This window comes from Mya arenaria, chromosome 1 (genome assembly GCF_026914265.1).
Source record: "Mya arenaria isolate MELC-2E11 chromosome 1, ASM2691426v1".
NCBI lineage: Eukaryota > Metazoa > Mollusca > Bivalvia > Myida > Myidae > Mya > Mya arenaria.
Window position 1 is genome coordinate 8,399,260 of NC_069122.1, and position 17,934 is coordinate 8,417,193.

At 33.5% G+C, this 17,934-nt stretch overlaps 1 protein-coding gene across 5 annotated transcripts in view; it reads right to left on the reverse strand.

The window, feature by feature from the left end:
- The window catches only part of LOC128228555 (rap guanine nucleotide exchange factor 4-like), an 89,977-nt gene that overhangs the window by 21,212 nt on the left and 50,831 nt on the right, over positions 1–17,934 (reverse strand). For 2 of the 5 annotated variants that reach the window (XM_052939965.1, XM_052939955.1), the window contains one exon: positions 271–325. In XM_052939965.1, coding sequence (XP_052795925.1) covers positions 271–325 — 55 coding nt within the window. Of the gene's footprint in view, positions 1–270; positions 4,830–5,785; positions 5,849–17,934 lie in introns of those variants that run through there. The other 3 variants (XM_052939947.1, XM_052939940.1, XM_052939931.1) reach the window with 3 other exon arrangements.

The window sequence follows — 17,934 nt, forward strand, 5'->3', positions numbered from 1 at the left end:
CTATTAAGCATGCTAATTATTGAAAATTGTCCTTTACAATATGGTACTAAACCACCCACATAACCCGCTTAGCTTAAGACTTAAAAGTATACAAGTTGCACTCTGCTCTCCTGTATAATTTCACTAGGAAGTGGGTTGAGTTACTATTACTTTTTAAGTTTTTATTAATAGGTAACAAGAAATCAAAGGTAAATGATAAATTATCGATAATAAATCAAACAAAAAAGTCAATTAATTTACAACTAGTCAGTCTGTTACAACAATGCTTACCTCCAGGAAGAGCAGCTATGGGTGTTATCACAGACTCCATAATCTGTTTGTTGCGCTGTAACGAGTATACACATACAGTCATCTCATCACACTCAATGGAGTGTAACAGGTACCCCAGACACACATCATACCGCAACACACTCTCTTCCCCAAATATCCCCGAGGCTGAGTCAGAATTTACCCCTGATGACGTGAATGATAAGTTACGATATTCTGGGGACATAAATGGTAACTCCTGAAAGTCCTTAAATGGGTCACTTGGGGAGTAGGGCAAGTTTGTGGGTAATGATATGCGTTGAAAGACTTCATCCACCCATGACTCATTTGAGAGACGATTGATAGAGTTTGTAGAGTAATTTTTGTCTCTTGCAGTAAATTCTGATGGTTTTCCTAAATTTGTAACTTCATCACTAGAAATTGATTTCCTGCCTAAACTATCCGGCCTATGTAAGGATTTGACATACTTGCCAATTTGTTGTTCATCGAATAAAAATCTTTTAGTGAAACTGCTTGATCTATCAGTTTTAGATGGTGTTGACAAATCTGATTTTGGTGTTTGGCGAGTTTTAGGGGTTGAACATTTGTTCATAAATATTTTATCATATTCACTGTTATCTGTAACATAGTCAACCACAGAATGTCTTTGAAATCGCCTGTTGAGAGCAGGTAAGTTTTCTTTGTTTTCCTCATTATGAATATCACTCAAAGACAGCACCTTTTTATGTCTCTTTTTAAACGGGAGAGGAGGTTTTGTAGATAGATTTTGATCATTGTAATTTGAACTGGTATTTTCAAAGTCTATCACAGAGGGCTGGCTTGTATGAGCGGAGGACAGATATTTTAAATTTGGAGATTTCTCTCTTACAAATTTCTGTGGTGATGCCGCTCTCTCAATGTTTATTATAGGCACTGAATGCCTTGTCTGAAGTTGCTTATGTTTTTGTTCCCTATTCCACTTCACTTTATCAAATTTTGCCTCCGACTTAAATGGCACGCTGTCATGCAGTACATCATCGTCTGAAATACCTATTTCATCCATTGAATCAAGAGTATTCAATACATCATGTGAGCTTGACATAGACTTTACTTTTACCATTCTAAGTTCTTTCTTACTTTTTTCATTTAGCTTCAGCTGATTTGAAATTTCAAAATCTTTTTCTTCAAGTAAGTTACCACAAGAACTTGATATTTGAGCACTTTTTGTATCCCCCTCATTTTCAACATAATATTTCTCATAATCTTCGACATCAACATCACACTTAACTTTTGCCTTTCTTTTAAGTGTCCCTGAGTTATCATCTAAATCCAAAATATCTCCACAAGATCTGGACTGTCTTGTATCTGTCTCATCAATTGTGTCAGTATCTGATTCTACAGCTTGGTCAATACTGTCAGAACTCAAATCTACTATTGGTCTGTGTTTTTGTAAAAATCCTTGTGAAACATCTGACAAATTGTTTGTAGATTTGTCTTCCAAGTTACAAATAATACCAGAGTCTTCTTTGTCTTTTGAACTCAATCTGCTCAGTTCAAACATGGATCGATGCTTATAACATACTGAACTTTTTCTCTTAGCAGAGTTGAGTGGAAAATGGATGTTGTCACCAGTTATTACATCCCAAGATTTTCTCTGTGGAATTGCAGAAGAATTCCTGTTTTCTTTGGAAGACCTTCGTTTCACCATACACTGGCAAGTAGCACTTAAATCACAAAGAGAAATAGCCTGTCGGGGTTGAGCACAACCTAGAGATAATTGCTTATCCGATTGGTCAGAATCGGTACTTGAGTCAGAAAAATTCCTAGGCTTTCCACAAACTCGACAAAAATTCAAAACTAAGCTGTTTCTATTTGACCTACCACCTGACACTTCTGAGTCTAGACTGTATTGTTTATTGAAGAGGAATATTGAACTTCCACCTGAACTTTCACAATCCGACGATGACTCAGCTTCTTCTGTATTACCTGCAATACTACGAAGTCTGCGAACATGGTCTGCATCGACAGAGCGCATGATTTCATCAAGTAAAGTGGGACTCTTAAGAGCCCCAAAGCTCTTTCTTTGGCTTAGAACAAAGCTATTTGCCCTTGACCTTGAATCTAAACAATTTGGATCAAGGTCACCATTAACAGATTCATTGGCAAGCTTAATATTTAGTTTAAGTCTCATTCCAAGTGCCTTCTTTTCCAGCTCAGTATGTGGTCGTTCCCTTGGCAATGTAACTTGAACCTTCTCATAAACAAATTCTGTTTTCTCCTCTTCACTGACTTGAGACTTCTTCTTGTTACAATACTGCTTGAATGGACTGTCAACCATGGTATTTGAGTTTGTTCTCTTTCTAATCATGGTCGAAAAACTTGAAGCCCTTTTCGCCATCATATTCGCTAAAGAATTTGCAGAAGTTGACAAAGGTCCCCACAATTTATCTGATGAGCTACCAGAATCATTCTTATCACTTCTGAGCTTGAAAGAACTACCAAGAGTCTTATTAGCAAATGTCTGGGCTGTATCATTGAACAGTTTTGATAAACTTCCTAACCTGCCAACCTTTCTTCGAGGTGATTGTCCAGTTTTTCTCCTCTTTGGATTTGGCATGGTGTAAAACCTTGTTGGATCATGGTCCTTATTTCCATTCTCAACTCTCTGAGTCACTCTGCCTTCAGCTTCTAACACTGGTGACAGTAAAAGCTCTGTGGAGCTAGTGAGCATCGAACGCCTCTTCTCTGTGTCGTTTTGGTCAACTTTAGAGCTCAAACTCGAGTCTAACGACCTTCTGTTATGATTATGTTTTGGCTTCTTCTTTTTGGCATGGTTGGAATCCTCAACTGACTTTGATTTATTTAGCACAACTTTACCATTGTCATCTATTGTTTCCTTACCTTCAATGAACTGAAACACATGCTTAGCAATTTCATTGATTTTCTCTTCAACAGATTTACTCTTCACTCTCTTATGATTATGTCTTTGAGTAACATTCGCCTCTGAAAGGCTTTCAGCCAGGGAATAAGGTATAATCTGTTTCTTAGGCTCTTCAGTGTCACTAGATTTATCATGGAGCTGTTCCAGATCGTGTTCAGCTTCAGAGTCTGAGAAAAACAGCTCATTAGAATGTACAGAGTGAACACTGGAGCCAAATGAGTCCAGAGAATTAACACTGTCACTTCTTTTAAGCTCAGGTTTTACTCGTATTGCTTTAGTTGTTAGTTCTTCTACTATAGCAGCGTTCTTCAGGTCATGTTCACTTGTTTCTACATTGTCTTTGTCATTGTTTATTTGGTTAACATCAAATCCTAATGAAGATTCAAGGCTTATTCTAGATTCCAGAGTAAGAAAGCTCCCAAGAGGCTTGTTCACTATTTCTACTGAGCAAAATCTGTTCTGGTCCTGAATGTTTACATTTTCTGTGTCTTTTAAATCTGTTCGCAAGACCCAAGGATTTTCTAAATGTTCACATTCAGCCTTTGATTCTTTCATTTCTGTTATTTTCGTACGCAATGAACTCATACGTTCCAATTTTGGTTTATCTGTGTACTTCTTCATATTCACTAAACTCATTGTTTTTGTAACAGTCTTTTTGGGCTCATCGACCTTTTCAAATCCCGATATGATATTTGTTTCTCCATTTCCATTCTTTACTTCATGTTTATTTTTACTTGTTTCAGTTCTAGTTTTGTCATGCTTTGATTGTGAGGACTTTGTGTCTCTTTTACCTCTATCTGATTTAAGACCTTTTGCCACACTCTTGCCATATGATTGACCTAAATCACCATGAAAAGTAAACACAACATTGTCTATTTCATCATGGCCATACATATCCGCACATGTTGGAGAGGTAATTCCAAGGTCCACTATTTCCGGAACAACCCTTTTCGGATTTTCCGACACTCTGCCTGGAACTTTGAATTCAAAAGTTTTCTGAAAAACTGAGAAGTCATTCTCAATATGTTCTTTATCTATGTCTTCTATCTCTTTAATCACATGAAGTTTTCTGCCTGACTTTGGCTTGAAATTCACTGTCTTAATCAGGGAAGAAAAGTCAAAATCTAAAACTTTATTTTCATCTTGCTTACCGTTTATTTTTGAACCAGTCCTGACAATATCTTCTGGACAAAGTTCATTTTCGGCATCATTCCTGCATTTAAGCACTTGTCTACGTCCAAATTTCTGAGAACTTTTAAAAGCCTTCTTTCCCCTGTTTGGGGCCAGCAATAATTCAGAAGTACCACTCTTTCTAGAAACCTCATTCTGGTTCTGTTCATCCAAAGTGCTTGAAGTTTTCACATTCAAATTGGACTTGTCTATATTTCTGTTTCTATCGAAAGTTTGCACTTTCCTGGAAAAGGAATGTCGAAGTTTATCTTTGAACTTCATGGTTCACCTTCAGAGATGTCAATATCAGGTCCAAGATTTAATCATTCAGAAATGTCAACTGTCACTTCCAGTAAACTTTAAAGTGGCATCAAAGAAGTGTATACATCTTTGACCTTTACATGGTAGCTGTCTGGCATCACAGAATTTCTTATGTGGTGTCACGACCTCTGCTGTGTCATCCTTATTGTATCTGGAAGTAAACAAAAGTACCAATCAGTAATTTAATTTCCAGGATTATCAAGCTTAGATGACAAGGTTAAATTATCATGTTTCATAGTAGGAAATTAAATGAATGCTCAAGAAACCAAACAAAATGAAACTGAAATATTATGATTGAAGGCATTCTTTATTTTATCACCGAAACTTTGTGATTTCTTGTTGCTAAATGCATCCTTTAATTGTTTTCTTAATTTGATACATTGTTATAGAAACATTATTATCCTCATGTCATTGTTTAAATTTAAGGTCCTGGTCATGTTTATGTAAAATGCACTTTTCTCTGTATGACAAAATGAAGTATGGCAATTCATTATGAGTGTAAAAAATTCAGATACCAAAAGCTGGAACGTTTCACTTCAGCAATGTCGATTTAATTTTGCTCAAATATCCTATCTGAAGACCACAATTTTCATAAGCGTTAACAATGCAATTGGTCACTTAATCACAGCTTTGCTGATGCGTGATTGGTTGATTGACATTAGTACCTGATGTTATCAATGTATTGTTAAGAAGTCAAAATATCCACCACTTTTGTTAAAATGCTGGTGGCCTAGTGGTTAAGGCATCAGTTTTTAGTTTTTTCTTTACTTTACTGGCTTGGGTTTGCACCCCACTAAAACTAAAATACTTTTTATACTATAACTGTATTTTTTTCTGCAATTTTGACATAATACAGTTAAATAACAATAAATAATGATTAAAAATCAGATGCAATACCGGGAAAACTAATTTTTGGTCCAAACATGAGCAACTACCATTAAGTGTAAACTACTTATATTCAATGTTATTTACTGGATGAGCCCACTTTTGTACTAAGCCACACAACATTTTGTCTGCATGAAAGTATATCGAATTTTTGCAAAAATTCTATTTACCCGGTAATAAAATACTTGAAATACTTTAAAATGATACCATATCCTTACTTACTGACTTCATGTCATACCTCAGAAAAATTCCATTCTACATACAAAACATTGGATATTATTTTATATTTCTTTGAAACTAAAACTATTTTCATGGTGGTCCATTTTCCACATGTTTTTGCACTAAAGAAAAACTGTGAAATTAAAATCATCACTATTTACATCTAATGTAATAGGAAATGCACTCTTGCTAGTCGCTACTAGGATATAGATTTAAGACTAGCCATTAAATGAAAAACATAAATATAATGGTCATACAGTTCATGATTAAAATCATTTGACAAAACAAGCTATTTCTCAGTAATTAAATATAACAATTATACTATACTCCATTATGAAGTTCATTAGAACCCAGTTTGTGAAACCCAGTTTGCTCACCAAATTCCACTGATTTAAATGTTATCATATGAAATAGGAACTGACCTTGAATCCATGTTTTTAATATCTAAACATTAATAAAATTATAGTCATTCACCCTTCAATAGTCCTTAGAAACTTTAGTTGAATGTCAGGCAGGGCTCCCTCAATTGTCATCAGTCATCAAATATACAATCCAAATCCATAATATGTAAACTCAGCTTTGTTTTAGATGTTTTATCTAATAGAAGCACATCCTGAAAATAAGTTTGTACTGGATCTCATCGATAAGCCATATTGTCTAAGAATCCGTTTGAACCCTGTGTCCACTCACTGCTATCAATGAGTGCTATCAATTGTCCAAAATAGGAACTTACTTGATTGGATTGTCAGGAAATAGGAAATAAATGAACAACTTCCATTCTATTAGGATCGGGCATTAAGTGATGAGCTGATGAATGATGAAGTCTGGGACCTGCTATTGACAATTTACATGTATAATGCCTGGCATTTATTCAAGGCACTCGGTAAGTTTCTAACAGCCAAACCCCAATTTCAACAACAAACTTAAGTAGCTATTAATGGGATTGAGCTAAACAAACTATTTTTGTTTTTTTAACAATTTTCTCATTCTAAAGAGATTTAAGATATTTAAAAGATATTATGTTAAAGATAATCATGATAAACTACCATTTGTTATGTTAATTCAAGAGCGAGCCAGTTTTTTTGCTAAATAAAAAAAATACTCTTCCCCATTGAACCTGTTATGCTTAAAGGGACTTACTCATGTTTAAGTAAAATGCACTCTTTTTGTATGAGGAAATACTTAAGTGTGGTAAATCTTTAGGAGTGTTAAAACTAAGATACAAAAGCTTGAATCCTTCAGAAAAAGTTGATATTTGTTCCAATATAGTCCTTGAAGACCACAATTTTCATTAACGTTAATAACAACTATGAGCGAATCGTTATAGCTTGATTGAAATTTTCCTGTGATGTTATCAATGTATTGTTAAAAGGACAAAATATCCATTACTTTTATTTTTGTCATGGTGGCCTAGTGTTTAAGGTGTTTAAAATCTCTTTTATTATATTTTAACATCAAGGGAATCAATTGTCGCTGATTTCTGTAATTTGATTTTGTCATATAGTTATATTAATGTTACAATTTTATCAAAAATGTTCGTAAGCAGGTATGGACGAATTAGGTAAATTAAGAAATAAGACTGATTAAAGCATTGTCAAGCATTAGAGATGGAAATCCTTTTTCATAATGTACCTTTTTTAATTATATTTTTCCATGATAGCAAACAATCTTGTCAGCAGGTCGGATCGAGTAACGAAATTTTCTCAGGTGATAACATTACAAATTAAATTTTCTCACCTTAAAGACAAATCACATGTTGTTATTAGAACTATCAGTGTGTGTATACCATGTGATATTAATTGTGTCATATATAGATGCTTTATCTGAAGGCAAGATTTTGCTTTGAATGAAGACTTTAAACAAAGAAGATAACTTTACTAATTCTTGACCATTTTAATTGAAACATAGCGCAGTCTACATTGCTTACAGAGCCCCGCCTTCGGTCTTTTACCAGAGTTTGATTGAGAGTATAGCTTCTTAATACACTTTAACAAGCCTTTTCACAAAAAGCCACCTGAAGGAACACAGTCAAAACATTATTTTGGAAAAAGGTTTCTCAAAGTTATTTTAAGAAATTAATCAACTTATCAAACTCTGGAAATAAAATGAAGGCGGGGCTCTTTAAGCTGCATACACTGCCCTTTGTTTCATTTAAATTTGTGAAAAAAGAGAGAAAAGTTATCTTTGTTTTAAGTCTTCATTCCGGGCACAGTGTTGCCTTTGGATGTAGCATTTATGGCATAATTTATCACACCTGGTATACTAGTACACACACTGACTTAGAATGTCCTCATGGAATTTTACTGACTGAATTTAACAACTGAGGCCCTTGGAGCTGTTTCTACCTGTCAATAGACAAATCTAATCCATACTTTGGTATTAAAATAGCATAATCAACAAAGAAATTTCATCAGAGCCTCATGCAGCCTTCCAGCTTTTATAATCATGGAACTTGAGGATTTAACACTGGAAACTGTGTATATACACTGTTTACATTAGAAATAAGAAAAAATCCAATTTCTGTGCAATTTGTTTTCAATGATAATACTGAATCAAACCAATTTTTCCTGTGTTTCATGTTATCTTGGGCAGACTGTAACTGTTTTAACTTTGTACTTGTATGACGCCAGACTGATTAATAGTCTTCTATAAACATTGATTCCTAAATCATGCCACCACGCCCCCTGCAGTTATTGCAGATTTCAGAAGCAATTTTCCTGAATTCAATCATTGCGGTATATCTATTACAGTATCAAATTTCAATTGCATGCACAAGACCATTACACATTGGAATGGGCGTGGAGGCAGCATCTGGAAGGATTTGATAATCTACAAAAACTACAAACAGGAAGCTCTTGAATATTGCATCATATTGTTAAGACACTAAATGCTTAATGATGTTGAAGCTATACCACAAAGTGTATGCCATTGAACCCACTCACCTAGTGACATGTCGGATGTTGTTTGTCATAAGTGTTCATAATAATCCAATTGATTATATCCAACCATATATTTTGCATTGATAAATTATAAACTCTTCCTTGGTCAATTGCATGGTAAAATGACAACAACTGTACTGTTAATTTGCTCACATGTTTTTTTTTACAGATGGACAAGGGGCGTATTTTACTCCAAAACATTTTATCAAGTTAGTTTGAATGCGAATGTAAATTTATGACAATATATATATTTATATATATGCACTCTGAGTTTCATGTGAATCACTTTTCCAAGCCTGTTGATGATGGCCAACATTTAAGTTTCGCAGTACACCAATGATAATACCTTCTTAATTTTTCTTAAAAAAAATAGGCATTAGCTAAAGATATAAATAAATTCATCAAACCCAGTCTATAATTAGATTGTTTCCATCATAAGAAAATAAAGCGCATGAAATGGATATTATCGAAATCTGGATTTATTTTTAACATGATTGTGAGAGACAACTTTTTTTCTAACAACATAGTTGACAGGAGATAATGGATCTGTCAATGAGATGTTATTATTAGTCAGGAGATGGCGAATATCTGTCTCAAATAATTACCACGGATATGGAATCATTGTTTCTGCGGCAATATAAATAATAGAAAAATCAATCATTGCTTATTAATCCGTTCAGAAAAGCTGATGAGAAAATGATTTATCCGGGTTCCTCTTCAAGACAGTTCTATGATTGATTAGAACTTGGAATGCATACAGTTTTCATCCATTTGGAAGAGAAAATTGTCTTCAGATTATATAAAGGAACAAAATGTTTCCAAAATAACACATATTTCATAAAAATAATTCATCAATGATAAGATAATTTATTCCTGGAAACTGTCAACAGCTTGGCATGAAAATTGCTCAAACATTTTATTTTAGCTTTAGCTTAGCTTAGCTTAGAGGATTCTATTGTCGCAAATTCTGTGATTTGAATATTATACAAATGTTATTCTTTTTAATTGTTATTTGCAGTTCAAACTGTTGTTCATTCCATAACAGGAATTTATTTCTGATTTTCAAGAATTTCATTCAATGCTTTCATTTGTTTTTATATCAATTCATGATGATAATAGACCTAAACCCAAAATATCTGTTACCATACTCAGAATAATTGACTTTATTTATCTTTGTAAAAAATTGAAAGAAAGTTATAAAAAAAGTAGAGAAATTTACGAAATATAAGACATTGATGCATTGATGCAAAACATAGCATCACAAAGCTTTGATGTCCGAAACAAAAATTAGAGAAATAATACCTATCAGGCAGTCCAAAATTAAGTCCAAATCGTTGAAACACCCAAGGCCTCTTAAACAACAATCTAAAGGCTTATAATCATGATAATGTTGCCTTGAGGTAATTGTCAGACTCCACATGGTTTCCAGGTTTAATGATAGTGCCAAGCAGCAGAAAAATGACCATCAAATGTCTAGAATTGTTCCCGAGGAGAAGTTTTTAGACTGCCCAGTTCATCAGCGGAAAAATTCCACAGGCCATGTGCATTTATTAACAGGCATTCCGATGTCAAATATTAATTTGTTTGTTTTTGATGTCTGTTCATAGGTTAAGAACAGAAGCAAAGATGCAGAAGCAAGAATAATGTTATGGTACACTAGGATTTCAACGACTTAGGAGCAGATGTGGATGCTTATGCTGGCTGATGTTGGAAAAACAAGGGGAATAACCCAACAAATATTTAAGTAAAAGGTTGTGGAACTTGATACACCTAATGGGGCCATCTTGTGTATGTGCGTACAACAAAATATTGTAACATCAAGAATTTCTTTTTTATATTGTGTCGTTTTAGCTAAAGAGTTATGTAAGGGTGCTGCATGCACCCTCTCCTTGCAAGGTAACCAAACGATAACCTGTGGATAACCTATCCAGTTTTATACAATTGGCCACTACTCTCTTCACTGTCCTTTTTTGGTAGCACCCTTCTGCCCTCATGGAGACCATCATGTGTACCCTCCTTCCTTTATTAAAATTAAATGCTTCCGAAAAAATTCTTTTGTTTTGATTTAAACTTGACATATATCATTATAACCTATTAAACCTATTATTACTTCAATTAAGCACAATTCCTACTTTTTTGTGAAATTAAAAATTTTCACTGCCAGCTTATGACACAATGTGCAGAACCCTGTCCTTTTTTCTATTAGCACCCTGTCCTTGGCAAAACCCGTTAAAACCCTAGTCATTGTTGATTATTAAATTTAATGTTTTGTTCACAAAATGAACTAAACTGAATGAATGAATGATTGAACTGCAAAAAAAACAACAACTATTACTTTTTAAATAGATTGATTTACTATATAAAAATATTGATTTGAAAAAGTGATCAGACAAGATCGTTGATAAGGTGGCGCCAATTCTCCATGTTGTTGAAGAGAACATTAGTGTACAAGTTGAGGGTAAGAGTCAGGTCTAATTCACCTATCACCAAACATATTGTGGGTTCAATCCCCATCAAGCCCCAATTTCTCCAAACTTCTTTAGTCTATAAATATAACAGGGTTAAGCTGGATTTTTTTCTTTTTCTATAATCCATGCACCTATATATTCGCTTCTTTCAAACTTTGTTTACTTAATGTAGAAATTATCTTCAAGATAATAGCAATAAACCAATTTGCATTTATCAAAATTAAATTTTAAGTATGTATTTTTGACTAAATGAAATAAGCTACGTAAGTCTATAAGCTTAAGAAGTTTCAAGAAATTGGGGCCTGGGGTACTTTCTCATGGCCTCACAAAATAGATGCCCTAGCTAGTTTCCCACCCATGCAGGGAACTGACTCAACGGTAAAAAGATTTATAGGCAATTAATCAACCTAAAAGAAATTAGTAGAACATCATGAGAACACCAGTTGCTCACATTTTTTTAAAAACATTTTGGATAATGCTGATTAACCCAGTTTAAGACAATACCTCATTTTTTACATTAAAATCAAGACACGCAACATTATATCCAAACACTGAAAATATAAGAGAAAAGAAGTCAGCTGAACAAATATTACATCTGTTTAATTCCAATCCCAGATTTTTTATCCATTTTCTTCAATTCTCACAATCCATTTTCAATCTTCATTCACAAACATCATGCTGTATTTGTTTCTTGCAATCTATTTATCACCACAAGACAATTTCCGCCCTCCAGCATGTCTCTAGCAGATGAAAATGCATAACTTTTCATATAAAAACCCAAACTTTTCTTGGAATCTCCGCAGTCTCCCAGCTTAACTCTCATAAGAAATGAAATCTGAAAGCAGAGATCTTAAATTCTTAATAGATGCACGGGCAATGTAATCTAGTGACAAGAACTCCCATAAGTGCTGGCAACAGAGCTTTAAGAGGTTCCAGAGAGGAATACTAATGAAAGATTTGGACACTTGACTCTTAAAACTGGCCAGTGGTCAATGCCTTCAGTGGTCAATAGGTCATTAATTTATTTTGCTCTAAAAGGACGAAAACAAAGGAATCCAAACTTGCATCGGTCTGTTAATCAAATCTCAGCCATTGGCAATCCATAAATGTGTAACGGCGTGCATTGTACTGCAACACAGTCAATACAATGACAGATGTAATTAAATATCTTCATTCTGATCAATTATGGAGAACTGTTGACTGATATTTGTTTAAGAATTTTTCATAGAGTGTGGTGTACTCTTACCATCATGAAAGAAAACTTTCAGATTGTAATAGAAACCAGATTCCCTTGAGAATATGTTATGAAAGCTAACTAGAAATTATTCCTGGATTGTTGTTTATGATTATACGTTGAAGGACACGTGAAACAAGAACTGCTATCAATTATGGCTTATATATATAAACATGCGACGTTTAGGAAGTTGCTGTGACCTTGACTTTGAAGGTTAAGGGACAACGGTCTTGTGCATGTCACATCCTTATGCTATGGTAGTCACTTCTGTCAAATAATTTTGAAATCTGACCATGACTGAGAAAGATATGGCCTGGACAAAGAAAAAGACAGACAGATGGATGAACCAACTGACTGACTGACTGACTGACGTGAAGATTAGTGCATGAATCCTGGATGAACCAACTGACTGACTGACTGACGTGAAGATTAGTGCATGAATCCTGGATGAACCAACTGACTGACTGACTGACGTGAAGATTAGTGCATGAATCCTGGATGAACCAACTGACTGACTGACTGACGTGAAGATTAGTGCATGAATCCTGGATGAACCAACTGACTGACTGACTGACGTGAAGATTAGTGCATGAATCCTGGATGAACCAACTGACTGACGTGAAGATTAGTGCATGAATCCTGGATGAACCAACTGACTGACTGACTGACGTGAAGATTAGTGCATGAATCCTTAGAATATTACCCCAAAATCACTTTGTGTAGTGGGGGGTATAATAAGATGAAACAGTTTTCAATATTAAACTATTCTAGACAGATTGGTAGGTAATTTAAACTTGCAAGGCCAGAGATGTAATTTTAACATTTCATTTAAGAAAAAATTAGCTGTAATAAAAAGTTGCCAAAAATTGAAGAAACTTGTGAAACAAAACCGATGAAGCAGATTTCAATCTCACTAATTCCAGACACAGTTAACTAATTTAAGATGGTAGGCATTATTTTTTTCATTTGCTTTTTCCCTCTTGTCCAATCTTGTCAGTGATTTATTACACACTTAGGGCAAAAACATTACACCCAAACTGGCATGCTGACCAAAAATTTCTTGACATTAATGTTAGTTGAAACATCATTAGTGGCCCATTAAATCTAAAGAGTCTTTGTTGTTTTCTAAACTTCAACACCTCTTCCACAATAAAACAAGACATTAAAAATCCCTACCTTGTAATAAATTGTAACCCAAAATTATTAACTGGATCATTTTTCAAAAACAGTGCTACTAATCTTGTGGTATAAATATTTTATGAGATGCTAAAAATAATATTTCAGCTATGTTGTTGAAATGTTTGATCAAATTATTAATGTTTACAGATGTGTGGGTTAATGATATGACCATAAAGTGACCACAATTACCACTTCTTCTGAACACCCAGGAACCTCACACTCGATAATAATGATCGTTTAATATTTTAAGTACATAACATCAAAGGAAAAAATATTATTCGCTCTAAAAAGCAAATAATTGAACATACATGTGTCACTGGTTCGAAGTACTAACAACATTTAAACAGCAAATTTCTTTCTGTTTTCTTTTTATTATCAGAATGATAAATATGATATTTCACAGCTTAAAAATGATATTTTTGTAGAAAGCAGCAGCTTTGGCCATAAATTGTCCATTCTTATAAATTTCTGACTTGTTCTTGTCAGTAAATAATCAACTTAATGATTCCAAAGAGCGAAGATTTTAAGATAACCAGTCTCCTAAAAGTCATATTCTCAATAATAACTTTAGGCTATGTGTTACAGTTCTTAGAACATATATGGTAATTATAAAGCAAACATATTCCTATCATGACTACCTTAGTGAGTTACTAAGTGTTTATTTTTGGTCTTTTAAACAATGAAGTTTGCAGGCTGTTCGTAGCTCAGCAATGACTTTATTGTTTAGAAGCCGAAAAAAAAATTGTTAACTTTTCTTAGAAGTGTAATGAGTGCAAAATGCCTTTATTTTGTAATTAGCCTTTGTGTACATGTGTGCAGAGCCTTATAAAAATCCAACTGATGAATAAACGGAAATTTGGAAGTTGTTTATAATTTCTTTCTGAATGATTAAATATGAATCAAATCGGTAGGGATCTTTTAAAGGTACTACTTTAACTAATCATTTTAAGGTTTCGGTTAATTAAAATAATTATGTTTTTTTTCCTCATCTAAAACTTTAATCCTTAATATATCAAAATAAAGCTAATGAGTTTGAAATAAGTTAATGAGTTTAGAACAATCAGCATAATTAACAGACTGTATAAAACATCTGATACGTGGCTTGTCAAAGAATGTGCATGCAACTGGGATTGATGATCCTAAATCGATCGCTCTGAAGTTCTTGAACCTGATATCCCGGCATGCGAATGACATGCACAATGTATATAGTATTACACTCTTGAATTTCATCTGCGGTAGCAAAATGTCAGGTAATTTTAAAAATTTCAGAAGTATTAAAGACGTATGGAAATTAGGTTATAAATCTAACAATTGTCGAACAAAGGGAAGTTAATGTTAAGTTTAAACCTATAAGTATAAATGATATTTTAAAGTTTAACCCTTTCGACACCAAAAATTGCAAAACCGGGGGGCTTGCAAATGCATAACCCCATGGAACATGTAAAAAGTAAAGAAGTTAATATATAAATATTTCTTCTCAATTTTTCGACTCCAAAAATCTACAGGCTGGGAGACGATATGTTTGTCGCATTTGGTGCCAAAAGGGTTTAAACTAATAAAGGCAGCACCATCCAAAATCCATTTATTGCTCAAGAAGCATAACTCTACATATGATTCAGGTAATTTAGAAATAAGATACATGTTCCAATTGTGTAAGCATTTGTACCAAGTTTGATGCTAATAGTTAGGTTTTTAATATATCGTGTTATGGCCAGTGTATATTTAAGTCACTTTATTCTAGCGTAATGGGCCCTTCTGTCCGATTTTGACCTGTGACCTTTTTGACTAATTTCCATGGTAACATACACAAACAGGCGGGGTGAACTTATGGATGATTGTTAAGCTTTCAAGAGTTACTTACCTTGTTGAACACAGCAGTTAAACTTTTAAAAGCCATTATATATAAGTATATATAGCGAAGTAGGTAATGTTCCGGGCTATGAAACTGAAGGTGGCGTGTTTCACATCGGATGCATTCAGGTTCTAATATTCTTTCCTTTTTTGTTGTATGTTTGCTGTTTACAAATTAATTTTTTGTTATAGGTATTAGTATTTTATCGGAATAACGCCTTAATTTATTTATGATTCATTTCATATTTGTTCTGTTTCTCTTTCAGACCTTTTAAAATTTCAAATTATAACCAAACAGTCCATTTACTATTTCTCTATTTAAGAGACTTTTAACCTTAAAGTCTGCGTCTGTTTGAAACTCATCTCTCGTCTCGTCTCCAAAAAATACTTGACATTAGACTGCCAATGATTTTTTTTTAAAAACTGTCATCCGATGTTGTTTAACCATTTTCAAGGGCTTTAATTGTTTCTATTTTAGTTATATAAAAGCCAAGTAAGTAATAGCTAGTGTTTATTTTAGGTCTTCCAAACAATTAAGTCGGCAGACCTGAGGCACAGCATATGTTATTTGCACGAATTCTGGATAAATCCACATTCTATAAAAACAAAAGTACATTGGCTTCTGCCTCTGTCAGCTCAGCAGATCGTATTTTTTTGGCTTAAGTGATGCTAGAAAATATTGTATATATACACCGGCCCTCAAGCCCTGAGCTATTAGATAAACGCCTCTGTAAGTATTTACACTTCAACACACTTGAGGCAACAATGACATCATTTGAAATATCATGGAAAATCAACAAGACATGATAATCAACAATATTTAATTAGCTGTCCATTTTGAAACTTTACATTATGATAGGTGAGGGAAAGTGGGCTATAATTCACTTCTATCAGTCATTATTTAGTTATTAATTAACAGATAGTGAAATACTGATGTCTCGCTGCGATACAAACATCCCCACAGGCATTTTAAATTATTATACATGTTTATCTCATGGTACATTCCTTAAATTAAAATTATCACCAAATAAAAACTCAAACATCAACAAATGAAAAATAATAAGGGAATTATTACCGTATTATAGAAGTTCTGAAATGTACTGGACAATGTGTTGCAGACTTTAATATGACACTTTAACGATAGTTAATAATTATCATCGCAAGGAACATACAATCCCTTTTTCGTGTTCATATTTCTTAGTAAATATACTATAATATATATTTTCCAATAATCAGGCCCCAATTTCTCGAAACTTCTGAAGTCCCTTATAACAGATTAAGCTAATCTCACTATTTTTGTTGTTCTATAAAATGTGTTACTGTATATTTACTTCTTGGAGAATTTTTAGAAATTATATAGAAATAATCTGTATGATTATCAGAAGAAACCATTTTTCATTTATCAAAATCCATTTTCAGTATGTATTTTGGCTAATTGAAATAAGCGACTTAAGCCTGTTAAGCTTAAGAAGTTTCGAGAAATTGGGGCCAGAGCCTTATCGGTCAGGTTTTGGAATATTTATTTGATTGTGCTATTAAGAAGTTTAATTAAATTGATACCACAGACATAATATTTTACTGAAAATCTTCATCTTAAATATTTCGTTAAATGCAGAATGCTTGCCCTAAGGGGACAATAAATTAATTGCTAGATTTTCATCCCCGCCCGCCCCCTCTTTTTTCCGCCATCCCATAAATTTGATTGAATCAAATAAAATTGTTGAACTTAAAGGTCTGTATTTGCATATCAGTCCGGTACTGTCCAGGAACAGCGTTTGTTAATACCTATGGTGTCAATGTATATCATTCACTTGTAAAAAAGAAGAACTGTTATGATTGTGTTCTTGGTTCGTCTAGAAACCTTATGCAATCAGAAAGAGCATATGAAAACATATTCAACGGTGAAACAGTCATCTAAGAAAAAATAAAATGTCCCCCCCCCCATTATTTTATATATTTATATTAATTTATATTAACCTTATAAAACATAGTTAACATAATTTTTAACTGTGGGAGTTTCTCATGCTAAATAACTAAATCAAAACTTGAATAGTAGCAAAATGGTAAATTTTTTCACAGACTTTTAATAATGATTTCAAATCTGACATATTGAACTATATAGCCTCTTATTTCAGACTTTTAAATAGCACATAAATTTGGAACCTATCAACGCATGGCACATCCAAGTGGCTGTTCATGTGGCATTATCAAAGGCATCTATTTATTGCGGAAATTGTAGTTTAAACTTATCTAAAGGTATTCCATTGAGTATTTGTTGAAAATTTACTTTCTATCATTTGAAGGAGGTCGATCCTATTTGAACTTGGCTTAAGATAAGACAGAAAATTGAATGTTTAAATTTCAATCTCCAAACTTCCTAATGTTATACAAGTTACTGCCAATTGGGACCCTAAATATTTAAAGGTCAAAAGGTCATGGCTCAAGTAGGCTAATTGTTTACAATGTGGGGCCACTTAGTTT